Source organism: Vigna unguiculata, chromosome 10, assembly GCF_004118075.2.
Source record: "Vigna unguiculata cultivar IT97K-499-35 chromosome 10, ASM411807v1, whole genome shotgun sequence".
In the NCBI taxonomy this organism is placed as follows: Eukaryota; Viridiplantae; Streptophyta; class Magnoliopsida; order Fabales; family Fabaceae; genus Vigna; species Vigna unguiculata.
The window spans coordinates 7475508-7503319 of NC_040288.1; the positions used below are offsets into that span (position 1 = coordinate 7475508).

At 37.4% G+C, this 27812-nt stretch overlaps 1 protein-coding gene across 7 annotated transcripts; it reads left to right on the plus strand.

Moving 5' to 3' along the window:
- Positions 1-309: 309 nt before the first annotated feature.
- LOC114167042 (chromatin modification-related protein EAF1 B-like) lies at positions 310-27812 on the plus strand. 7 transcript variants are annotated; one of them, XM_028051957.1, is made up of 23 exons: positions 310-627; positions 2337-2527; positions 2634-2688; positions 2771-2868; positions 3008-4364; positions 4471-4590; positions 4746-5015; positions 16250-16441; positions 17532-17612; positions 17790-17862; positions 17952-18457; positions 18582-18635; positions 18886-18943; positions 19061-19254; positions 19356-19409; positions 19528-19608; positions 19870-20007; positions 20109-20228; positions 22029-22129; positions 22359-22574; positions 22659-23031; positions 23353-25075; positions 27379-27812. In XM_028051957.1, exons 2-22 carry the CDS (start codon positions 2385-2387, stop codon positions 24991-24993), a joined length of 5925 nt encoding a protein of 1974 aa, XP_027907758.1. In that variant the 5' UTR covers positions 310-627; positions 2337-2384; the 3' UTR covers positions 24994-25075; positions 27379-27812. The 7 variants fall into 7 exon arrangements, with proteins under 7 accessions (XP_027907758.1, XP_027907757.1, XP_027907762.1 ...); XM_028051956.1 differs by having other exon boundaries at positions 310-583; XM_028051961.1 differs by having other exon boundaries at positions 310-583; positions 22668-23031.

Here is a 27812-nt window from a genome sequence, read left to right on the forward strand (position 1 = left end):
CTTGACATAACCTTTTATCTATTTCAATCTATCGTTTTTAATATCTTTTGAATAATTAAATTGAAAAATATTTCACACTATAAATTATTTATCATGAATTCAAAAATATATACGTTCAAAAATGTCCTTGAGCACTTTAGAAAACCTTGTATCTACGTTGAATATATTTTTTTTGGGGTCAATATGAAATTAATATTTTATCTTTATGTCAATAAAAATAGTCACATGAAAGAATCAAAGAATAAAAAAAAGAAACAAAATGGGATAAAAATGTTAATTCTGAAGAATAAAAAAAACGTCGTCGTCTTCATGCCCTGCCCACAACAACTCGCATAGTCCCTCTCCACCCACACGCGCAAGAAGAACAAGGAACGTGCAGAATATAGGTAAAGAAAGAGAGGAACAAAATCAGCATCACGATTACCCAAATTGGAGACGTTAGGTTCTTCAGAATTGTTTCCATGGCTGGCATTTGCTGCTACATGTTATTCTCTTTGGCCAATTCGTGATCGAAGTGGTGGCCCTTTTCCAAAACCCTAGGAGAGAGAAACTTCACATTGAAACGGCCTCTTGGGGCTCTCAGGTTGCAACCTACCTTCCAATTACTTCAACCTTTTGTGGATTCAGGTGTTTCTCTTGCACCAATTGTTGTGGTTTTGGCATTTTCCTGTGTTCCCAAGGAAACCCTAGGATCATGCAAATTGGGGAAATTGGAGGAAATAAGCTCTGTTAGGGCTTAATTTTGTGGGGCGAATTGTGCTTGATTGTTGTCTCCGTGCGACTGTGTCGTGCATTATGCTGGAAGTGCTTTCCGGTTTGTCTGTTTACGGGTATTCGGTATTAATGTGGTATTAAATGAAGGGGAATTGTGTCCCGCTATTGGGAAATTAAATGGAATGCATATCTTTGAAGTGGCTGGATTGAAATGTGAAGCTTAAACTTTTGGTTTCCAATGTTGGTTGAGAATTTGAAAGGAAAAAATATTATTGGTGGCAAGTGGCAGCATTCATGCATGCATTAGTTTCTCAATATGTGCATTTATTAGTGACTAGTACCTGAATATAAACTACCACACACTTTTACTTGTTGCTATTAGTTGGCAAGGCATCATTGAAGAGTCTGCAACCTTTGTCTGCATGTGCTATCCTGTTTGAGAAATTTAAACTAAGGTGCCTTCATCCTTTCATCTTGGAAAGTGGTTTGGATGTTTCTGTAGCCTATTGGACCGTGTATATCTTGCTCCTATCTTTACGTAGAAGATGTCGTCAATACTATGCTTGTGATCATCTTGATCTTTAATTTCATTCAGTTGCCAAGTTATATTACACGTATGTATGAATATGCCACTATTTTCTACTTCCCTGATAGATAATACTTGTATAGACTATGTTTTCCACCTCCTGTACATTCTATAATGTACATCCTTCCCCCCTTGCTTATAGGCTATAGCCAATGAAGGACTTCACGACTATTCACCATTGTTGGAAGGTGTCTTTGTGACATTTTAACTTAATAGTTATGCTTCAGATTCAGTTCGTTCCTCTTTCAAATTGGCACGAACCTGTCATATAGTGGATTAAACCTTGCTGGAAAGCAGGTCACACATTTCAAACTTTTTATGGAGTGCTTTTCTTACTTATTTATGATCCTTCACGACAACTGATGGTGCTAGATAGAGGCTCGAAGTACAGTGGTTGTGGGTGGTGGGAGGTGTTCATGAAAAAACATACCTACACTGAAGTTAGTATGTGTACTAGAAGGCTTGTATACTACATTAGATCCATTTCCAGAGGGTTAGTTCCCATTTCTGTGGTGAGAATGAGATGCTTGGCTACCAAGTAAGATATTGTCATTATGGGATTTAGAGGGATTCTATCCCTTGATAACAGATTTGGAGAAGATATCAAGGCTTTTGATCCTTTATAACAGATCCTCCAACGATCTTTAGGAGATATCTATCAATTACTTGGTGGGGCCCAGTTTCATAGTCTCTAAGTAGCAACCTTGTATGTTGGCAAAAGGCATCATGGAATATTGTAATGTTTTAGTTTCTTCTCATATATGTGTCCCAGTATATTGCTGTCATATAGAGCTAACAAAATACCATTCTAATTGACTGATATTGTGTGTCTTAATACAACAATAGCCTTATCTCTCCAGGTGAGGTTGGCCACATGGGTATTATGTCATTGGATAAAAACCAAATTCTTAGAGATATTATTTGTGTCTTAATATTTTAGTGACATTTTTTCTTAAAATTTTCTGTGTAGCTATAAATCACTTTGTTATTTTGATTTATACCTTCTTTTACCCTTTTTGCTTCACAAATTTGGCAGACACTTCAGTAGATGGGAAATGACGCTCTAAGATACTAGAAGTTGGGAATGAATGGATATAAATCAGGATCTGCGCTCCTTGTAAATGCTGAGGTTGATTCTATGGGAGGAGTTGTTGATGGCGGAGTTGGGATAGGTTTGAAGATATCTCCGCGCAGAGCAGCAATTGAAAAGGCTCAAGCAGAGCTCAGGTGATGGGGCAACCCTTCATGTGGATGCATTTTGTGTGTGATTTACCTTTTTGATTGCCAATCCATTTATTATGGATAAAGAATAACTATTGCATGTTGATATCAGAGAGGAGTATGATGCTCGTGAAGAAAGAAGAAGAGAGCTTGAATTTCTTGAAAAAGTATGAATTTTCTTTTCCTTTGCATTTTGAATCTCATAATACTTTGATGTAAATGAGGGTCACCTGTACTTTGAAAGTGCAGGGTGGGAATCCTCTGGACTTTAAGTCTGGGATTACTGCTTCAGTTAGTGTGCAGTCTACTTCAATCACTGGTCAGCCGCATGAGCAGTTTGTGACCAGGTTGGCTATTCTTTTCTCTTTTAATCTTTTTTCTTGCATAATATGTGTGTTATCTTTCTATTCATATCTTTTTGTGTATTAATTTATTAATGCTCTATTGCTTTTTTCTCTTGTCACTTTTTCTTTGTTCTGGTCTCAGTGAAGCAAAAGGTAGTTTTGCATTGACTGCCTCCCCTCATACTGACTCTGTTGACAGTAGTGCTAGACCAGGGGCTCCTTTGGCTAGTGAACCTAATACTGCTGATAATCTGCAACTTTTTAATGGGGAGAATGAGTTGCCTGAAACTGAAAGGAGGTGTTTCAATAGGAGGAATAATATTGCTGCATCAGAACAGTCTTCTCAAATTGGTGGAAGTCAAAATGCTAAGGAGACTGAAGATTCCGCTATTTTCCGGCCATATGCACGAAGGAATAGATCTAGACCAATTCATGGTCCTCGGGGGGCTTCAAGGGAAGCAAAGGGGATACTTTTGGAAACAAATAACCAAAAGAACCTTAATTTACCAACCGTATCTAAGCCCGAGCCTTCTAGTTTAAATGGTGATATTGGTACTAAAAATTTGATGACTGATAATACACTGAATAATGAGTTGGTTGGGATCCGAGATCACCAATCCACTAGTGGTAGTGCTAGTGTTCCCAACGACAAACTGGATATCACAGTGAACATAAACTTAAAAGAAAATCCTGAAACTGTACCTTCTGAAGACAATACTGTTGAAAATCCAATTCTCATGGCTACTGAAGAAGCTAATGTGGTTGAACTAAGCGAACCAGTAGGTGTTGTCAATCGTGAGTCTCCATCTCACATACCTACTACTAAAGCTGAAAATGGGCCTTGTGATTGTCAGCCAAATGGATTTGGCAGTGGTGAAGTAGACAGGAAAAGTGTAAAAAATGAAGGTCAAAATAACATTGCTAGATTAGGCAAGAAGAATTTCGATTTAGGGTCCTCATGCACACGAACTAGTTTTGGTAGGCATGTAAATAATGATAATGATATGTGTACTAATACAAAGACTGTCGACACTAATGAAAATACCATGGAACAAACATTTACATTAGAGAGTAAGCTTAACTCTGCCAACTGTGAAGTTGTGAAAGATAGGCATAAGACCAAAATTGGTGCTATTGTTAGCAATGAACATGATGCTGGTTGTCAAGATCATTCTGGTAGTGATAATATCGTCAAAGCTGAGGAAGATTTCAATATCAATAGTTCTTCCATGTCAAATATCAAGGGAGTACACAATGACAGTACCACACCTAAAGCTGATAACGATACTGTCTTAGTGGATCAGTCCAATGTCAAGGAAAGCAGTTCAGAAAGACATCAGGTTCCTGTAGATGTGTCACTATCAGAATCTCCTCAGACTGCTCTAGCTGAAAAGGTTAAGAGCGCCACCTTGGATGATCAACCATGTGCCATGCACTCTATGAAGTTAGTAGAAAAGGCCCGTGAAGATTCTATATTGGAAGAGGCTCAAATTATAGAGGTCTCTATTTTTGGTTCCATTTCCAGTGATTTTTGTATATACTGTTTGGTTACATTTGGACGTTTGCTCAGTAAATTTTGAAGGTCTGATGTGATGCACTAAACAGGCCAAGCGAAAGAGAATTGTGGAGTTATCCCTTCGCTCATTACCAACACAGAACCAAAGAAAGTCACATTGGGGTTTTGTTCTCGAGGAAATGGCATGGCTGGCAAATGATTTTGCTCAGGTTTTATTTTTTTGTACTTACTGGTGATACTGTGCTCTCTCAAACTTTCTGCGGAAATCATTTGCTTTTAGAATTGAGCAAAATAATAATTGCCATTAGATTTATTTATGTGATTGCGTAAATGTTAATTTTTCTCCTAAAATATTCATCTGTAGGAGCGTCTCTGGAAGATAGCTGCTGCTGGACAATTGGGCCATCAAGCAGCTTTTACTTGTATGTCAAGATCTGTAAAACTAGACAAACAATTAGAGACAAAAGTTTTGTCTCACAAGATAGCAAAGGCTGTCATGCAGTTTTGGCATTCTGCCGAGCTTCTTCTAGACAATGATCTTGACATTAACTGCATTTTGGGTTGTGTTAAATCTGGAAATGTTGATGCAAATGAAGCTATGAGGGACCAGAGAAGAAATTACAATGTGCTGCTGGTTATTTTCTCCATCCTTCTCACTCTGTCTGCAAAAGAAACTGTGCTATTTGAATTTTGTCTTTCTATTGCTAGATTTTTTCTGTTGTATGGATTTTCTTTTTCTAATTTATCGAATGAGTTGCTTTTAGGAAATCATTAAGTATGGAGTTGAATGTTTCTATTTTAGTCTACACAAGTGAATGATTGAAACCATGAATTGCATTTCCATACATACTGTGTAATAATATAAAGTTGTTGCACTGTTTGGTGATTAAGAAGATGAGAGATAAGTAAATAGAAAGAGAAAGTTCTAGAGATTGAGAGAAACCAACAGTGACAAAAAGTGATTAAGTTATGGATCTTGCAGGTGCTTTATATATATGGTTTGCAGTCTATATAATCACTGACAGACAGCCTTCATGTAGCTGTCAGTTACAACAGATGCAACATAGCTGACTAATTTACTAACTACTATAAGCAAGCTACTGTATGATGTAGAAAATAGTGAACTATGCTTAGACTTATGCTTTGAATAACTTGTCAGGGCTGATTAAGGTTGCTAAAATTCTAAATGAAGCCTTTGTTGTAAACTGGTTGTATGGATTGTTGAAGGTTTTGAGGATAAACTGAAACAAATGGTAGTGTACTTAAAATGTTATAGTTTTTGACTTGTCTGTTTGCTTTTGCTTTCTCTATCGAATTTTTTCCCTTTTGATTTAATTATTCATTTAATATTGCTGTTGGTTGTCATAGGAGTTTGCTAGAAAACTACATACTATCATTTCTATCAGTGTTGTTTTATTTCTTATTACTATCATTGGATAAGAGCTTTTGAACGTATTAAGGAGTGATAATACAATAGTAGCATCTGATACATTATTGATACATTTTTAAACCAAAAAATAAATAAAGAGCAGTGCTATGGTAGTAACTTGGTAGTAACTTGAGAATTATGGGGTGTCTAAGTTCCACGTTAAGTAGGACGAGATGCTCAGTTGAGTATTTAAGTGCTTTGTTCTCCCCCTTAATATCTAGCTTTGTGGGTTTCTCGTGTGCTTGGATACCCAGAAGTTGGTATTGATGCTAGTTGTATGATAGGAGGCACTGGTGGTTAAGAGAATGCATGTGAGGGCTAATGAAGGGGAAACACATTTGTAACTCAATAGGCTTATGAATAAGAGCGTAAGGGGTGGTAGTTGGGTGGTAGTTGCATGTGAGGGCAAGGGAAATCATGGCTTGTCACCATCCAGGATGATCAAGTGCTTCATTCACATTTTTGGGAATAACAACAGAAGACACTGAGGATAAAAGTGAACAATAGGAAGGCGATAATCTGCGATAGCTAAGAAAATTATAAATGGGAACGAGTACTTTTTCTGAGAGTAATGGGCCAACCTAAATCACCTTCACCAGGAGTCGTGGTATCAAGAGACGAGGGAGAAGAATTTGAAGTAGGGGATTCACCATGTTCCTGGAAAACTGGACTATTCGTCGGGGTCTTGTTGGAGAGAATCAATATGTGGAGATGATGGCTCAGGAGGACTTTGATCGAGACTTGGATTGACAAAGTCATTGGAAATATTGTACTCAACCACGAGAATAGGGAGGACCTACTGTATGACATGAACAGCTTGAACAGATGGAGAGAAGTAAGGGGTTTGTTCAAAGAATGTAACATTGTCAGACATGTAATATTTCTTGGTTTTAGGAGAGTAACATCGATACCCTTTTTGAAGTCGTGAATAGCCCAAGAAGACACATTTGAGAGAGCGAGCAGGAAGCTTGTCTAACCCTGAAGACATGTCATGAACAAAACATACACAACCAAAAACTCTAGGAGAAGTGTGAAAGAGAGGATTATCTGGAAATAGAATGGAGAAAGGGACCTTATGATTGAAAGAGGAAGATGACATCCGATTAATGAGAAAACCTGCAGTTAAGATGACATCTCCCCAATGATGGACAAGAACATTGGCATGAAGCAAAATGGTACGAGCAGTTTCAACCAAGTGTCTATTTTTTCTTTTTGCTATACCATTTTGTTGTGGCGTATGAGGACAAGTAGACTGATGCAGGATACCATGGGAACTCAAAACGTTAGAAAAAGCAGATGAAAAGTACTCTTTGGCATTGTCACTTCTTAAGATTTTGATTACTTGACCAAATTGATTCTTGATTTCATTCAGAAAGGATGTGAAGATGGATAACAATTCAGAACGATCTTTCATAAGATAAACCCAAGTACATCTCGAATATTCATCAATGAAAGTAACAAAATACCTAAAGCTAAAAGATGAGACACGACTGGGTCCCCAAATATCGGAATGGATGACAAAAAAACTAGAAGTACACTTTGATTGAGACCTTATAGGAAAGGTAGATCTAACATGTTTTCCTAGTTGACATGATTAACATTCTAAGGTCTGGAGACTACTAAGTTCAGGAAACATTTTCTTTACCTTGGACATGTGAGGATGGCCAAGCCGATCATGTAACATTTTAGGATTGGGAGTTGCAACACATGACACTCGTGGACGACATCCAAAATGGTATAATCTGCCCGCTTCATATCCTTCTCCAATCTATCTCCCCGAGCCACGCTCCGGTATAACAAAAGATTTGTTATCGAAGGTTACAGAGCAATTCAATGTTTTGGTTAACTGACTTAAGGAAATTAAATTGAAGGGACAATTAGGGACAAAAAGGACAAGTTTTAGATTTAAGGAGGGAGATAAGATGGCTTGACCGGCTCCCTTTGAGGATGTTTTAGAACTATTCGCAAAGGTTATAAAATGAGATTTTTTTTGAAATGAAATGGTTGAGAACAAGGAGGTATTACCAGAAATGTGGTCAGAAGCACCAGAGTCAATTACCCATGAATTGTGACCTTCCATGGATTGAGAGATGCAAGCAGTTGATGTACTTGGAGCTTGAGATGACTGTGCCAAGTTGTTGGACTTGAGTCGTAGGTATTCTTGATACTCGTCCTCAGTGAACTTGGCAAGAAAACCATGTAAAGTGTAGCAGTTTTCTTGAGTATGACCCATTCTTTTACAATACGTGCACTGAGGACCAATGTTGTTAAACTCGAAGATCGTAAGAGGATTGAGAAGGGGAGTGAAAACTCCTAACTCAAGGATCGTAACGAGACTCGTAAGAGTTACGAGTAGATAAAAAAATGTATTCATAAATAGGTGCATCATTTAAAAAAATATAAATGACAAAAACAACTCATACATAATTCATAAAATGAATCCATAACAATTAAAATAGTTTCATAAGTGTGGCCAAGCATAAAACATCTAATAAATTGTTCAATGTTTAATACAAACTATCCAAGGAATTCTTTCATATCAAAAGTAGGATAATCATCATTGTCCTCCATAGCATCTTCATTTTCATCAATGTCCTCTCCTTTAGGACCTTGATCATTATCAACAATTGGAGGAACCTCCAAATGATCCATAGGTGCAACACCACCACCTCTACTAGCATCTTCATTCTCTCCAACTTCAAGTAAGAGTTCTTCATATGAAGCATCCAAACTTGAACTTGCTTCATTTTCCTCCACAGTCCATTCATCATCAGAAGCAAGATCATCCATGTTATAATCCTTTGTTTTCCTAACATCCTTCTTCTTTTTCAATCTTGAATTAGCCATTACAAAGACCACATCATTCATGGTCTTTTGTTGTAAACGATTTCTTTTCTTTGTGTGGACCTAAACAATTACAAAGTTAATTAACACCTTATACTAACATCTAAAAAATAATTATAAAATCAATTTTATAAATAGGAATTCTTACCCTTTCAAAAGCACTCCAATTACGCTCACATTCGGATGAACTACAAGTCAAGCTCAATACTCTAATTGCAAATTTTTGTAGTTCTGGATGTTCATCACCATATGATTCCCACCATTGGGATGGGGTTCTAGTTTTGAGTGCGCGTTGAGCTATTGCACTACCAAAAAATCCAGATTTACTCTTGAAACTCTCAATTTGAGAGTCAATCTTACCAATCCCATCAATGTCTCCCACTAGCCTTTCCAAACAATCATACATTCCACGTTTCACCTCATAATCAGCTTTAAACTCAACATAATAGTGCAACATGGGATTCAAATAATAGCCTGCAGCATGCAATGGCCTATGCAATTGGCTGTCCCATCTATGATCGATGATTTCCCAAAGAGGGGTGTAGCTATATTAAGATAAAAATAAATGAATTAATCTCCAAAAACAAATAAATTAGCATAAGGGAATTAGTTATTATTATTACCTCTTACTAACTCCATTGAAAAGACTTTGTATCTTTTCTTTAGCAATATCCATTTCTTCATAGATAAATCCCATGGCTGGTTTCTCATCCGAATCCACCATGCGCAGCACCTTAATTAGAGGAAGGGCACCCCTCAAGCAATTCAAAATATTTTTCCAAAATTCCTTATCCAGTATCAAATTTTCCACAAGTCCTCCATCTCTAGTCTTTACCAATTGACTAGATTGCCACTCATTTGATGTGAACATCCTAATCAACGACCCTTTATTTTCATTCAAGCATCCCAAAGTCAAATAAGAAGTGGCAAAACGAGTATTTGCGGGTCTTATCAAATCTTTCCCCTTAGTAAATTTGTGCAACAAGGAAATAAGACTCGTTCTTGAATAAATGTAGGTTGTGATTTTCTTACCACTACCTATTGTATCATGATGAAGTGGAATTTTCTTCTCAAAATCTTCCAACATCATCCATCATCCATCACAAGGTGTCCAATATAGCTTTTGCCTCTTTTGCATTAACAAGTCTCCAGCTGCCTTGTAATTTGCTGCATTGTCGGTTACAATTTGGATCACATTGACAAGCATCCTCCCTCTCAATTTTTCTTAAAGATGGAATTGATAGTAGTCTGTGTATTCCTTCTCTTAAAAATATTTGATGACTCATCAGTATGTTCTTCACTTGGTCTTTTTCTAGCAGATTCTGATTCACCCATGCCACCATCCCCTTCAAATTCTCTGAATATTGATTTTTTAACCAAATTTTGCTACAACAGAGAAACCACACCCAACATTGATTTTTTAACATCTTCCGAAACTACAATACATGCTCCAACATCCTTTGAAGTTCTTGCTAAATGATGTTTGAGTCGATAAATTCTACCCCTCAATACCTTTTCACAATATTTACATTTCAGATTTCTTGTTTTCCCATCAATAGAAATGCAGTGACTCCATGCAGGATCTGTCCTCAGCCCAACTCCACTCCCTCTTCCACTTGATGCCATTTTTTTCTTCAAACAGAAAATAAATACAGGGGCCGTGTAGAGTTTGCGTAGAACAGTGAGGGAAAATACAGGGAGAAAAAACAGAGCCTGTGTGAGGGAGAAGAACAGATCGTGCGTGAGGGAGAAAAATAAAGAGAAAAAACAGAACCTGCGTGAGGGAGAAAAAACAGAGTGACGTGGGTGGAGAAGATGGACGGCGTCGGGAAGGGCGGCGACGACGTCAGTGACGAGACAGTATAGTAGGCGCGCGAACGTGAGTGAGTCGTTGGGTCTTCGTTGGTATTCTAACGAGGTGCAAAAGTAACCTACCTAAAAGGGGGGAAAAGTGTTGTTGGGTTTTAAATTGGGCCGGGATAGCTTTAATAAGTCATGGAGCAGCCCACTTTTAATATTAGGGAAAGCCATCAAACTTAACCTAGCTGCCCCATTGACAACAGAACCCTAAAATGTGTCCATGGAAGATCGATACAGGATCGACGCGCCTCCGATCCTCCGATCCGGCGACCAAACTCGGAAGATCGCTCCGATCCGGCGAGCCTCCGATCTGACGACCGCGTCAACTCGTTTGGAGGACAGAAACTCACAAGATCGTACGAGTTTGCGATCTAGATCGCGATCTTGACAACATTGCTGAGGACGCCCGCAACCTTCGCGTCCACCTCCTCTAGTTCCACGTCCTCCTCTTCCCCGGGTGGCGACCATGACAGATGGTTCCACAACAGCAAGAGTTTCTGGAGTTTGAAGAGTCGGAACACGTATCATGCGGGTGATGAAAGTGTCCATTGAAGGAACCTCATGAGAGGTCAAAAGTTGATCTCTGATATGATTAAAGTCTAGATGTATAGCGCAGAGGATCATCACCATATAGTACTTGTCAAGCTTTTTCTTCATTTCATCTAGAGAGTCAACTTCCAAGAACATTCGAAGTTCTTCCACAATAGATTGAGCTTCATTCATGAACGAGATCATATCATGGTTAGTCATTTTTAGAGATGCCAACTTGTTCGCCGAATCATAGAGGCACTGGATGTCATTTGCATAGATATTCTGAGCCCTCTTCCAAAACGAGTGGCATGTTTTGAAGGCTCGGAGGGACATCAAAAGTCGTGGTTCCACCGACTGCCACAATAGAGCACAGTTGGAAATTTGCTTGTTTCCACTATTCAGCCTTTTCAGTAGGAATGTGGCTGCCATTCTTCTCGAGGTGGTTGTGGTGTCCTTGACCAAGAAACCACATTTCCACGGCAGCCGACCAAGATAGATAGTTTTGGCCATTTAGTTTCTCTGAAGTTATGCAAAGGCTTCCAGAAAATGAAATAGCACTTGCAGTGGCCATTTCGGATCAGGGAGATGAAGAACAGTTGTAGATGTGAAGAAAAAACAAGAGAAACCCTAAGCCCTAGGGTGATTTTCACAAGGGAGGCCTCGGGATCTCACTCAAACTGACTTCTAGGGGGCTGAACAGATAGAGGAAGCTCCGGTGACCCCTGCGGTGGAGACGTGACGAGGTTCTAGCGGCAGGAAGGCGGCGCGTGAATGTCGCGTGCCTGGCTACAGTGGATAGTGTGGCGGCGCGTGGCATTGCGTGGAGGAGAATTTGCCTTCGGCATCGGCAGGGTTGGCCGTCGCTCGAAGAGGCGATCCAGATCCGGTGGTCGCCGGACAAAACTGTGACGGGGACCGCGGCGGACAGTGGTGGACAGGGGCAGACTGGCAGAAACTAGTGCTGGACAGTGTTGGACAGCAGTGGGTAACTTCAGATAGTGACAAACCAAGCTAGATAGTCGTGGATAGCGGTGACTAGTGGTGGAGAACTGCCATGGACAACGGTGACAAATGGTGGTGGACCAGACAAGACAGAAACCAGAGCGGGATCGGCCCACTTTGATACCAACTTGAGATTGAGACTGAAAATATGAGTAGTGGGCTTATGGAACCACTCTCACTTTCTTCTATTTATAATGAAAACTTATACAAGTACACGGAAAACTAAGAGACTGCACTAGGACCCTAGGTGCATAATTACATACAGCAGTAGACGTTTCCCACACTCTACACCTTATACATAGGGTTAATGATACAAAATATAAGTAGTAATTCTAACAGAACGAATGCAAGAATTGAAGCTCTAAAGATAGAATTTTGCATAGTTAAGGAATGGATTCAAGTATCACTACAACATATGGAAGATGATACATAAATTTGGTCAAATGATGGGTAACCAAGAGGAAATTCCAATCTTGATGTGAATTGAAATTGAAACGTTAAAATGGGAGGAGGTATGTACGGGAAAAATCAAAACCTAGGAGGCAACAATTAATTCAATCACAAAGCCATGGGATTTGGCAAATGAGTAACAATTTAGGCCACCCAGCTGAGTATGATGTGTTAGGTTGCATATGGGGAATCCAGATGTATTTTGTTTGAGGGAACTTGATCAAGAAGAAATGATGGAAGCGTTATTGGTAGCCATGGAGGTACTTTCTTGGTTATAGTGGTGGGATTATTTCAAGAGAATCTCAATTGGGGGAGTTAAAAGATGCAATGTGTATAACTCACTTGAAATTTTACTCGGACTGAAGCTAGAAGAGGACAGGATCAAGGAGTACAGAAAGCAATTTGAGATTTTAGTGGGCCCATTATAGGCCACCCAGCTGAGTACATGTGTGGAAAATTTTCTAATGGCCATCTTCATTGAAGGTGATGATGGGCATCACCCTTTTGTTTGACAAAGGGAATGGGATCAATGAAAAGAAGGATTGGCACTCCCAAACCAGAACCCAATTCCAGAATCGAGGAGGAGGAAGTCTGAAAATGAGTCAAGGAGAAGGTCATACTATCTTGTGGTCCTATGGGTATGGTGTTGTTGTCAGGTTTCAATCTAAGGAAGGAACAAGGATGGAAGCCAAAGCAAAGTGAGCACAGAAGAGAAAGGTAAAGTTTTCAATGTCTTGAGGAGGGTAATAGATGAGGAATATGATGAAAAGATGAGAAGAGTCTTTGCAGGTTTGGGTTCTTGTTGATAGTGGGGCAACTCATTATCATATTCACAAAATTGGTAGAAAGATTAGGGTTACCAGTGCCAGTACCCTACATGTCAGAAATACTGTTTCTTATATTATTCATAGAAGAACAATTGCTCTTAAGTAGAATACAAAGACTTAATAACTGAAAATCTTAATTTATGATGGATATAATCTCTTACAATTCAGGATCAGTGATCCTTTACAATAAATATAAAATATGCTGTTAACCTATTAATCCTCCTAATTATGGAATGTAATTCAATCTCCTAATTATGTAATTAAAACTGTACAAGTAAATATTAAATGCAACATAAATCATGGGATTTGACACTACACTGTAAAGGTGGGAAGAGGGTTGAGAATTAAGACTAGTGGTGTGTGAGAGCTTACCAATGCTGCTGTAGAAAATGTTTGATGAAAACTAATTTCAGAGGTTTGACACAGAATTAAAAAGGATGGAGTAAGGTACACTTCGAAAGGGGATCCAACCCTTTTCAAGGTGGAGGTATAAGCAAAACTATTATCAAAGGAATGACAAGAGAGGGAAGAAGGCTTTACAGTGGAGTGTGAATCACAAACTAACAGAGGGGAGTGGGTTTCCAACAATTGTCAGGGATGTATTAGAAGAATTTATGAATGTCTTCCAAGAAAAATCGGGGCTTCCGCCTAAAAGGGCTCATGACCATGCTATATCATTGAAAGAAGGGGCAACAATCCCCAATCTCAGGCCTTATAGGTATCCTCATTTCAAAATATGAAATTGAGAAGCTTGTTATTCCAGCCCAAAGTATACTAGTAAAGAAAAAAGATGACAATTGGGTTATAGAACTCTAAACGGGGTAGTGATTCCTAACAAGTTTGCTATTCCACTAATTGATGAATTGTTGGATGAGTTGAAGGGTGCAATAATTTTTTCCAAGTCACATTGTGGCCACGGTCTCTTGCCAGTTCCTTCCTGAAAAAAAGGATTATTATTCGTCTACAATATATTGATGTTTCTTAAGCAGTTTTCCAAGCTTTCCACCATTATATCAGAATTTCACTCATCACCCTTCAGATTTTTTAGAGCCTGCATGCCTTGAGGCATACTTATGCTGTTTTGCTGGAGAGAAACCACATTCTTGGCCTAAATGGTTGTGTTGGGCAGAATTGTGGTTGAATACCAATTTGAATGTCTTCATAGGGATGACTCCTTTCAAGGCATTATATCAAAGGGACACCACCCATCATTAAGGGCTCCTCTACTTTACTATCATCAGTTGAAGCAGTAAAATTCATTGATTGAAAACAGAGGTATTTGTCCTTGATCAGCTGCAGAAAAATCCGAATGTGGCACAACAAAGGATGAAGAAGGAAGCAGATAAAATAGGAGGTACGTGCAACTACAGCAAGGAGACTAGGTGTATCCCAAGGCTACCCCTTCTGGATGGAAGACTCTGGCCAAGAGGAGAAGGAGAAATTGGTAGATGCCTGCTGCTACTTTGACTGAGGATTGTGAAATTCAACCTCAATTGGAAGATATCCTTGAGCTATGTTACAGTAGGCAGGGGCATGCCTTATTGTGGGCTCAACTACAATAAGCCAGGGCATGCCTTTGTTACAATTGGAAGTTCTACTGAACTGGGCTCATCTACCTGATTGTGACAACTCATGGGAAACAATTGAAGACTTTCAACTTTATTTTCCACATTTTCACCTTTAGGAGAAGGAGAATGATTTTGGTGGGAAGTATTGATAGGAGAGTAGTGGTTAAGAGAATGTATGCGAGGGCTAATAGTTGTAATGAATAGCTAATAGATTGGAAGATAAAGGGTGGTAGTTGGGGGCAGTGGCAGATCTTCTGTAAATATTGTGGGGGTGCCAAAACAAATATACAAAATTTTGTCACATACACAAAATATACTGAAATTAAAATAAATCATTTTTATATATATTAAAAAAAGTTGGGGGGGCCAAAGCCCCCCTCAGACAATGAGAAGCTCTGCCACTGGCTAGGGGTTAAGAATTGATTCAAAAGTTGTAAGGAGAGGAGAGGACTCTTGGATCCCTTAGTGCATGCCTTGGTCACATTGATCAATAGACATTTAATAAAATATAGGCTCATTGACTTGTTCTTTTGACCAGAATCTCTTATTCTATCAGTTGAATCCTATCATTGTCAGTTTCTTGAAATGAGCTACCCATGCGAGTTATGTTTAGTGGAAGGTTCTAAGAAACGAGGAGTTGAGTGAAGTGCAACTAAATGGAGTCTTGTGGAGTGAAAGCCTCTAATACACTAGCTTGTAGGGGCGGTGCTATGATGGGAACTTTGTATTATGGGGTGTTTAAGTCATATATCAAGTAGTATGAGATGTTCGGTGAAGTATCTAAGTAGGTTCCCCCTTTGGCTTTTGAGGATGGGTTTCCCATGTGCTTGGATACTTATCATGCTACAATTTGGGTTATAATATTTTATTTATGTATCGTAAAGTATGGTTCACTTCAAATTGAAATCATGCTAGAGTGGATGTAGAACATCCTTTGTTGGGTGTTATACCTTGCAACATCCGGGATATAGTGACTAGAGATTGTTTGTTTGAATACATTTAGATCTTGTAGGTAGTTATTTGACTTTTGGCTTTATGTTGATTTCTTGATGAATTAACATTGGAAATAAATTAATTTGCTCTAGTGGTTACAGTTTATTTTTCTTGATCAGATAAGGTAGCATAATATTTAATGTAAACCATAAGATAAAAATTGTAAATTTCACAATGCTTTTTATCAACTTTGATGTGATCCGGAAGCACTAGAGGTTTAAATCAAGAACTATTACATTTTTCTTTTTATTGAGGGAAATTTTGGAATGCTTAATTATTTTTTCTTAACTGTTTGTAACATCCACATCAATTTGTTTTGAGCTATTTATTATTAATGCTTGAATATGTTGGTGGTTTTTGTCAGGAAACAAGCAAACTTGTGGAGGGACAAAATCCAGTCAAACATGCTCAACTTAAAGTGCATGCATATGCTTTGAGATTTCTAAAGGCTAATAGGTCTCATGGAATTTCCTCTCAAGCAGAGGCACCAACAACTCCTGAAAAGATTTTTGACTCAAGCACGGTTGATATGTCATGGGATGAGCATCTTAATGAAGTATGGGACAAGTTACTTTTTAGTTCTTGTTAAATATATTTATTTGATGTTAGCTTTGCAACTTGGTGTGCATGCCTTTTGTGTATGATTGTGTCATATGTGTTCATTTGTCCTAAGATTCTTAAGAAGTGCACTTTAAGCTAATTCAATCCTATAAAACTATCTTGTAAGGTGAGAAATGCCTCCACTTATAAATTGTAATTTGGTCTTACCTTTAATTGAATGTGAGATCTCCAACACATCACTCTCAAATCTAGGCATGTACATATTGTGTGTGAGGCTAGATATGTGGGTGGTCTGATAGCAGTGACACAATAGGCCCAAAAAATCTTATTACAATAGCCTTTAATGTTGTATTAAGAAGTGAATTTAAGCCTAACTCATCCTCACAAAACCAGATGGTAATGTGAGGTTTGCACACATTTATATATTGTAAATTGGTTTTATCTCCAATCGATATGGGATTTCCAACATACTCTCTCATGCTGAGGCATGTATGGTTTGAGTGTGAGACTAGATGTTTGTGGGTGGTATGATAATGGCCTTATAGTGGCTGGCATGATAGGTCAAACAAACAACAAACCTTGCTAGGATATACTTTAAATGCCTCTGATACTGTTTTAAGAATTTGACTTATGCCTAACTTAATCATACAAAACTGACTTATAAGGTGAAGATTGTCTCTGTTTATAAATTGTAATTTGGCCTAATCCCTAGCCAATATGAGATCTCCATAAAAAATATTATATCTAAATGTAATATTCTATTTAAACTTGACCAGATGTGTTTTCTTTATCTAATTTATGATTTAATATTGTTAACATATTTATTTCGTGTTACCTTTGCAACTTTGTATGTCTTTTTGTATATCATTTTGTTCCAACATAGTATACCTAAATGCAATGTTCTTTTCCAACTGCACTGAATGTGGTGTTTTCATCTTTTTTTTTAGCAGATGAATTTTATGGAGTGCTTTTGTTATTATTTTGGTTGTAGTCAATAACAAATCTCACTTAGTGGGAGGCTTTTGTTGTTGTTATGTAACTGCTATATGCAAATAACTAGTTTACATGTCATTTTAAATTTATAGGAAAATCTTTTCTACGAAGTTTCTCCTACTGCAACGGAAACATATAGAAAAGCTATAGAATCTCATTTCCATCATTTTGAGGTAAATGTATGATCTAAGATTCTCAATTACTTTGTTTATCAGGAAAAAAAACAGAAAGTACTTGGTTACCATGTTTTATTCCCTCCTGGAAGGCAAAGCCGTTTCAGGAAAATACGTGTTTATCTTATTAGTTCAAATATTTATTGAAACACAATATTTGACTTCTTGAAACAATAGAATAAACTTTTTCAGAAAATTGGGAATAGCATTCAAGAGGAAATTGAAACATCTGTGTATGATACCACAGCAGGTACTGTTGAGACTACATGCACTGTTTGTTTTTTGTGTTTAGTTGGTTATTCTGAACCTGTCATTATTTTCTTTTATTGATTCAAATAGAGTTTGGATCGCAAGAGAATGCATATGATGAGGAAGAAGGAGAAAATAGCACTTATTACTTGCCCGGTGTCTATGAGGGCAACAAATCATCGAAATCAGCACAGAAGAAACATAAAAATTTGAAGTCTTATACTCCTAGGTGTGGTGATGCTGGTGCTGATTTGCCTTATGTACACTATACAACTGGAACTCAATCATCCATGATGTTTGGAAAAAGACCTGCTAGTTTAAATGTTGGATCAATACCAACAAAGCGCATGCGTACTGCTACTAGGCATAGAGTTGTAAGCCCTTTTACTAACCTTGGGACAGTACAAGCTCAAGCTAAGGCGGATGCTTCAAGTGGTGATACCAATTCCTTTCATGATGACCAGAGTACTTTACATGTCGGACCCCTGATCCAAAAAGGGACTGAGGTGGAGTCAAATGCAGATTTTGAAAAACAGCTATCTTATGATTGTGCAGAAACATTTGTTAAAACGAAGAAGAAGAAGGCAAAGACTTTGGTAATAATCAATCTGTAATTATATAACTTGAGAGATACTTATTTTTGAACATGTGGTGGAGGTGTTTTTTGATTTATTTCAGAATCTGTATTTCAGCTTCATTTGCTTTATAATTATTCTGCAGGGTTCGATGTATGATCAGGGGTGGCAGTTGGATTGTGTTGTCCTAAATGAACAGGTAACCTATTTCAGTGAAATTGCCTTAGTAGCCTTCATCTTTCAACATTATGAAACAGAATTTGAATTTCTGGATTGTTAATTTTCAATGGGAATCTTTATACTTTGTAGCTTAAACCTAAGGCTCTACTATAGCTTGAATCTAGGATTGCTATATAACCCACCTTATATATGTATTCTCAACTTCATTTTATAAACTGTTTATGAATATTAATTTTTAATGCTTATTCTGTCATGTTTTCTCAATGCAGAGGGATCAGTCTAAGAAGAGAGGGGATAGTCATCACTTTGAATCTATTGGAAGTGGTGGTAAAGCTACTTGGAATTTTATTATAGATTTAGAAACTTCTTTTATTTACATTTAGTATGTGTATTCTATTTTCTTCATGATTAATGATTTACAAATTCAACTTTCCTGTTTTGAAGGCTTATATGGGCAACATAAAGGGAAGAAACCAAAGTTAATGAGGCCACTTGATAATCCTTTGGACAATATTGTGCCACTGACTAATTCTATTCCTTCACCTGCTGCTTCACAAATGAGTAACATGTCATCTCCTAATAAATTTATCAAGATCATTAGTGGTCGAGACAGGGGCCGGAAAACTAAATCTCTGAAGGTAAAATTTTTATATGATTTTAGATGCTCATGTGCTAGCAATTTTTGTTTCTGCAATTGTGCTAATTCTATTATTATATTTTTATTATTTTTTACGATTAGACTTCTGCTGGACAGCCTGGTTCTGGAAGTCCTTGGTCACTATTTGAAGATCAGGTGGTGTGGAGTTCAATTGCCTTACCAAATTTTCTCTCTCCTTTTTTAATTAATATTTTATACTTGAATATCTATGACTTGTCTGAAAGGCTTACCGTTATTGCCCTACTTCTTGCAGGCTCTTGTGGTCCTGGTGCATGATATGGGTCCAAACTGGGAGCTCGTGAGTGATGCTATCAATAGTGCTCTCCAAATCAAGGTACTGATGTGCAATATGGATGGTTTTAGAGGAAAGGGGACATCGTTTCTGGATTTTTCTTTTTCTAAATAATGTCATATTCCATTAGATCATCATGCAAAATCCTTCTGATGCTTTATGTTACTTACATCATACTCTTGAATCTCTGAGCTGTGCTTTATGACACTTTAAATGCTAAAATTTCATTTAATCTGTGATTTGGTGGGTTATTTTGGTTTTTATTGGAACTTTGCTGATAATGACATTTTATAATATATCCAGTGCGTCTTTCGCAAACCAAAAGAGTGCAAGGATCGTCATAAAATTTTAATGGATAGAACTACTGGGGATGGCGCAGATAGTGCTGAAGATTCAGGGTCTTCTCAATCTTATCCGTCTACGTTGCCTGGAATTCCTAAGGCATGGAATTTTTTTCATTTTCATTGTGTTATTTGGATGCGTTGGGGCAATGTCATGTTTTTTGTTGTGCCTTTAATTGGGTAAATCTTTCGTATCTTTAGCAGGGTAGTGCCAGGCAGCTATTTCAACGGTTACAGGGGCCAATGGAGGAGGATACATTGAAGTCTCATTTTGAGAAAATTATAAAGATTGGACAGAAGCAACATTACTTTAAGAATCAGGTTTGAATCCAAAACATTTACGTCAGGAAAGATTATAAGATGCAGAGACACTTAAAATTTTGCACGTGTGACGTTGTTAGCACATACATTATTTTAATTATTGGACATCTTAGGATTTGTGATACACTTCAATTCACTACTTGTGATTCATGATTTGAATCTTGATATGCTACCTTCTTATCACTCATAGTGTTTGAGGCAAAGAAGAAAAGCAGATAATTGGGAAAAGTGATTTTGAGAAATATTATTAGCACACTGTCAAATAGAGTACTATTGTGTATTTATACATGATAGAATGCATAGCTGTCATAACTAAAAGCACAGATGGTAAGAGTTTTTTAACTACCTGTAATGGAACACTAATACTCAAGGAGGCAGTTGAATAACTGCTCCTGCACACAATACTCATTCAATCACTAATGTCAATGATTAAATTAGATTGGCTGTTAATTGAGCAATAGATGATAGATGGTTACTTTTTGTGTTATTAATGCTCAATTAAAGTTTGTTAGTTGCTTGCATGGTAGTAAGTATCGTATGATTCACCATACGAAACGATTCAACAGCTCCACGATATGAATCGTTTGATGAATCGTTTTTGTTCCTGTATCGTGTTCGTATCGTACGATTTGGACTCCGAATCGATCTGAATCCTGACATTCACAGACACAAATGTTCCTCTCGATGACACCTCTCACGATGGCGATTCTTGCTGCAGCACCTCTTGCGATGGCGCCTCTTGCGGTGGTGCCTTTTACGATGGTGTCTCTCGCGGTGGTGCCTCTTGCCGTGGTGTCTCTCACTACCTCGCGGAGCAATGACAGAGAAGTTAACAGACCTCAGCGGCGGCAACTCGTAGCAACTTGCATGATATCATTGTATCTGACGGTGGCACAACCTCAAAGCTGGTCTTGTGCATATGATAGACTGAAAACCCTAGGATTTTTAGTGTGTTGGAATTGGGCCTGTTTTAACCTAAATTTAGCCCATTTTGTTTAAAATATCTTAAAATCTAATAAGTAAATGGTAACTTCCACTAAAGTTATTGCATCCAAAAAAAAATGACTAAAGTTACTACTTCACCCCAAAAAAGTAACTCTATAAACTGTCACTACATCCAAAAAAATTTATAAAAGATAACTTTCAAAATGTTTACGAATCATACGATTCACGATACGATAAATCAGCTCTCCGATACACGATACGATTCACGATTCAACTACCATGGTTGCTTGGTGTAACTTCAGCATGAAATTCATGTAGTGATATGATTATCAATATCAGTTTAATAAATATATTACATTTATCAAATGAAATAAATATATTTCATTTATAAATGTAATAGTTAAAATATTATTAACATTAAATAAATGTAAGTTTTAATAAATACGAGTTAATATTATATAAGGAAAAATAATTAATTTAGATATAAGTAAAGTTACTGCGCAATAAATAACATTAAATACTATAATTCTTGTACTCAAGTGTATTTTACTTCTATATATATACATCAGAAAGAGAGATGAGTAGATAAACATAGATTATTAAAATATCTTAGATATTAGGTAGATATTGTAACATATCTTAGTCAGCAAAACTTTAGTTGAACCAATTTTTGGAGCAATTCCTTGGCGTACTAATTTTTTACAGTTTAATTATTTCTTATTGGTCTGAGTAATGATTACTTCTGAAGAATATTGTCTGCACGGAGCAGAATTATAGCTATATTCAAAATTTGTCTGTTTTGTTGCTAGTTTGTGAGATTGTTCTTAGCAGAAAGTCTTTTTTTTTTTAATGCAGGTTGATAACCAGGATTCAAAACAAGTAGTGCCTGCCCATAATTCACACGTGATTGCTCTTTCCCTAACGAGTCCCAACAACCTGAATGGAAATCTTTTAACGTAAGTTTTTATTTTATTTTCTTGCCAATAGGGACATTTTATAATTTGGATTCTGTTGCATTGTACTCTGCGCATCTAAACTCTATATATAGAGAAGTTGATGTACTATTTCAGATGAATTAACAAAATAAGAATCTTCTTTCTTTCAAATTATTCCTTTCAAGTTAAAATACACATGATTAGATTGTTTAGCACAAGAATTTAATTTTTGTTTGAATCCCGGATGAAGGCCACTTGATCTCTGTGAAGCTGAAGAAACAAACCCAGATGTCCCAGCCGTTGGGTACCAAGGTTCTCATCCTGGTGGTTTGACATTACCACATCAAGGTTCTATACAGTCAACGCTTACCACATCTGGGGTGAACTCTTCACTACCTGGGTCTTCTGGTATGGTTCTCGGCCATCACTTGTCATCATCATCTGGTTCAGCCATAACATCTGTCAGGTGTGCAGTTTCATTGCTGAGGATTCTTGTTGTGCATTAACATTTTGGGCATTGCTATACAATCAATTGATGTGATTGTTTCAGGGGTGGTAGATATGGAATTCCAAGGAATTCTCCTTCATCAGTGGATGAGCAACAGAGAATACAATACAATCAAATGTTATCTGGAAGAAGCATTCAGCAGACAATTCCAGTTACTGGGACTCTTTCTGGAAGTGATCATGGTCGCATGCTTCCTGGTGGAAATGGTATTGGTATAATGGGTGGAATTAACAAAGCCATGGCAATGTCTAGGCCAGGGTTTCAAGGATTAGCATCACCATCGATGCTTAATTCTGGAAGCATGATTTCCTCTAGTATGGTTGGGATGCCAAGCCCTGTAAATATGCACTCTGGAGTTGGCCCTGGACCAGGCAACTCAATTTTAAGACCTCATGAGACACTACATATGATGAGGGTGAGAAGTATTCTTATTCCGTCATATTAGGATTGAATTCTTTAAGCTTATTACGTATTCACAAAAGCTAATAATCAAATTGCCAGAGACAATTTAATCAGAAAGCCACTTTTTTAAATCTTTGTGGAATGCCAAAAACAAAAATGTGCCTAAGTTGTACTTCACCTTGTGGTTATGAAACTTGTTTTCCCAACCAAATTAACATTTTTTCTTTGACTGTAATCATAATTGCCTCTCTTAGTCTGTTAGGTGTTTGGTTTATTTCTTAACATTTATGGTGATCTTATTTTATTTATACTAATGACTTTTTTCCTACATTAGCCTGGCCATAACCCAGAACATCAAAGACAAATGATGGTTCCAGAGCTTCAGATGCAAGTCACCCAAGGGAACAGTCAAGGTATTCCTGCTCTATGTGGGCTGAGTTCTTCCTTTAGCAATCAGACAACACCACCTGTTCAGCCTTATCCAGGACATGCACAACAGTCCCACCAACTCTCGCAGCAGCAGTCCCATCTCAGTAATCCTCGTCCTCATCTTCAAGGTCCAAGTCATACCAATTCACAGCAGCAAACCTATGCTGTCCGGTTAGCGAAGGAAAGGCAACGATATCTCCAGCACCAGCAGCAGCTTGCTGCCTCCAATGCATTGTTGCCACATGTCCAGGCAAAGTCTCAACTTCCCATATCATCAACACCATTGCAGAACAGTTCTCAAGTTCAACCACAAAATTCTTCTCAGCAAGTCCCACATTCACCTATAACACCATCATCCCCTCTGACTCCCATGTCATCCCAGCTCCAACAGCAGAAACTTCACCAATCACAACCTGTGTTCAGCAGAAATCCCCCTGCTAGTGGGTTGACTAACCAAGCAGCAAAGCAACGCCCACGACATCCACCACAGCAGCCATCGCCACCACAGCAGTATCAACAATCTGGTAGGCAGCATCCTAATCAACGGAATAATGTACAGTCTCAACAACAGGCAAAACTTATGAAGGGAATGGGAAGAGGAAATATGTTGGTCCATCCGAACCTCTCTGTGGATACTTCTCATCTAAGTGGACTCTCTCTGCCTGTGGGAAGCCAAACTGGTGAAAAAGGGGACCCAATCTTGCACATGATGCAAGGTCAAAATATATATCCAGGATCTGGTTTAAATCCAAAGCCTTTGGGCCATGCTCATTCTTCAAATCATCAGCAGAAGCTGCATTCTGTGTCACCAACGACTTCGTCAAAGCAACTTCATATTCCTTCTGATACTAAAGCTCAAGCACAGGTTTCACCAGTTTCATCAGGCCAGTTGTTGTCACCTACACAGCCAGCTGTTATTGCTTCTAACCACCATCAGCTGCAGCCACAGAGTCAGTCTAAGAAAATTAATCATACTCAAACAAATGTTCAGAGAATGTTGCCACTAAACCATCCTGTTCATACTGAGCCATTAAAGTCTGATCCAATTCAAGCTGACCAACAGTCTGCAAACAGCGCTTCCCAGGTTAGCACATGTGCTACAATGACTCAGAGTTGTATGGATTCTGTTAGTGCTGTACCAGTTATTGCCACAGTATCTTCTCAGAGGAAAACAGCTGAACCGCCATTTGATTCCACTATGAAAAATCAAACCACTCAAATAAGCTCATTGGGAAGTGCACCTGCTGGAAATTCCACGGGAAATGAGCAACCGACAATTAGTCAAGGGTTGGAGCCAAGATCAGTTAGCTTGACTTGTCATGCACACAATTCTGATACACAGTGGCAAAAACATCAAGTACAACCTCTCCAACAGGCACAACCCATCCTATCTCAGCAGCCATATCAGACTGAGCAGCAGAAACAGCATGAGAAAGAAGAATATTCTCCCAAAGATCTTGTTTTACAACCTCAACAACATTTGCCGCATCTACAATCAGGGCAGAACAGTATGTTTATCCAGCCACCTAATTCTAAAGTTGAATGATGCTTTGCAACGGATGGAACAGCCAAGTGCACTTTTTCTGTCAAGATTGGAGTTTTTATGCCTTAATGACAGCATTGTACAGGTAATTCTATATTCTTAAAATATTTAGCTCGTATATGTGCAAATATAGCATTGAATTGCATTTGTTTGTTGTTTGACTCTATTGGATGTGGCAGGCTCATGTTTTTTTCACCACATGCATATAAAACACATTCGTCGTATATGAAAGCTTTTTTCTGAATGATCGTATCAGTAATTGATCACTTTGTTTACAATATCTGCAGATTTTTTCTTAGAAATTATTGCTGTCCTCGAGTGTGTTGAATGGTAATGTGAGAAAGGAATAAATTGGCATGCTCTTACGTACACACAATTCTATAGTATAAGTGAAGAAAAGAACGCTGCTCCAAGGAGCTACTGTTTTATTGAAAGTATGAAATCAAGAAAACAAAGAGCAATGGCTGTCACGAGCCACTGTCATCTCAGCCCAAAAGCCTGTCCCTGCCAATTCCCCCGCTTTCTCCTCACCTTCCTCCCTTTATATTTCCTTCAGCCCTTCTAACCTAAAGAATCTCTAAGATTCGCTATTCTCTCTCCTCTTCCCATCTCTGCTAAAACCGTTAGCACTCTCCCCCTCAGATTTTGCTTGTGGACCCCACTTAATGGTTTTCCATTTTTTTCTTTCATATACCCTCTTAACCTTCTCTTTTTGTCTCTCATCTTCTTGGGCCTGGGCTTGATTCGTATCACATGCTAAGTATCATTTTAGAACATTACACAAAATCCACTACCCAGAAACTAACTTAATTGGAACTAGGGAAAGTCTATTAAAAAGGTTCATTTGTGAATAATATTATCAAACCGCTGGAGTAATGTTAGTTGGTAGTGTTATAATTATAAAATTACAGAACAGATCCTATATAATAAAGAATATCTAAATTTTATGTTATATTTGGAATATTCTTATTTAGTCTTAGTTAGTGATTTAGTCCTTTGATTTGTTACTTTGATTCATTTTGGTCCTCTTATTATTTTTTTTCAATTTAGTCCTTTTATTATTTTTGATTCAATTTAGTCCTTTTTTTTAAATGATCTAATTTTGTCCTCTCCGATCTGGGACTAATTTAGTAATTAAGCTCAATTACAACTTATACATACATGTTAAATAATTTTTTATAATTTATACATCAAATCAGCTCACCTAAATACTCAAATTTACCTCCCACCTAAATACTCAAATTTACCTCCCACCTAAATACTCAAATTTTTTACATTAGGTGGAATGATTTGACATATAAATTCTAAAAAATTAGTTTAACACGTACATATAAGTTGTAATTAAGCATAATTACTAATTTGGTCTCAAATTGGAGAGGACAAAATTGGATCGTTTTAAAAAGAGGAAGACTAAATTGAACCAGAAAATAATAAGGGGATCAAAATGAACCGATTCAACAAATTGGTGGACTTAATCAATAATTAAGCCTTTTATTTATTCTCATATTACTAAATCTTCTTGATTTATTGTATTGATTCTGTTTTTTCAATATAAATAAAACATTCATGTCTCAAAATCATATGGAATTATAAAACATGTTTTCTTTTTTTTAATATTTTATAGAAGGTAGTCATTGTTCTGAGTTTTTCAGGGATGGATTTGATTTTTCATTTTATACCGTTAAGGATTAGTGGGTCAGGTTTGGTACCCCCACCATTCTTTGTAGTTTCCTCTTTTTTTGTGATATTCTGAGGTGCTACATATGATTGATGTTAGTGTTAACATTATTGGGATCACATACAACTCGTGATGTTTTGATGTTTTAGTACTCTTATTTTTTTTAAAAGAAAATTAATGCTACAAAAGGTACTTAAAAACAATGAAAATATATATTTTATTTAAACGAAAATAAGAATGTAAATCTAGTCATATCAAGTCTTATCAAGTCTCTCTTCCTTTTGTGAAGTTCTTCACCCTAGGTTTGTCACCTCAGGAGTTTGAAAGCTGTTAACCTCATCACCACTTGGTTAAGGAGGCTCTGATATCATGTTTTTGGCTAACTCGCCAAGACAAACTGTTTAAATTTCGGCATGTCAACGGTTTTATCGATTCGCATGATTACATCTCTTAGCAGAAATGTATTTTTAGATTCATTATTAATGATATTTGTTCATATGTATAGAAATTAGTGTCATGTAAGTAATTTATCTTGGCTAATGTGTATTGCGGTCTTATCCTTGTTAATTTTCTTATGAATCCAGTGACGGTAGTCTTATTAAGTGTTGCTTTGGTTGGAAGATATCATCACACACATGTACTTCACATTTGTTCTTTTTGCTGTAAGATGACAAAAGAAAAACAGACTTCATTTGTGGGGTTTTATGCAGATGAAGCTGATTATTCATGGGGACTGTGGAATATGGAAACAGATATTCGTTGTTTCTGCACAGGTCCTGTTGATGTACTAACCCAAGTTATATTGGCAGGCATCATGGCTTATCATGTTCTTGTTTGACAAATCTTGTATATTAACAGTGTTCTTAGAAGGTTGACCCCACCATTTTGGTTTTTGGAAAAGAGACGAGTATAGAGGTCTTTTTGTATAGGATCGTCTCTTGGGTCCTTTGTACTTTCCCCTCCTTTTCCTTTTTTGTTTTACCTTCTCATGTGCAGAGAAACAGTTTATTTTTGTTTTACTAGATTAGTGAATGTATTATTACTCTAGATAATCGGGATAGAAATCATTTTTATTGGCAAAAGCCAATTGAAGCTTTTGTGAATACAAGTTTCCCAATGATGTCTTGGTACTACCATCTGTATA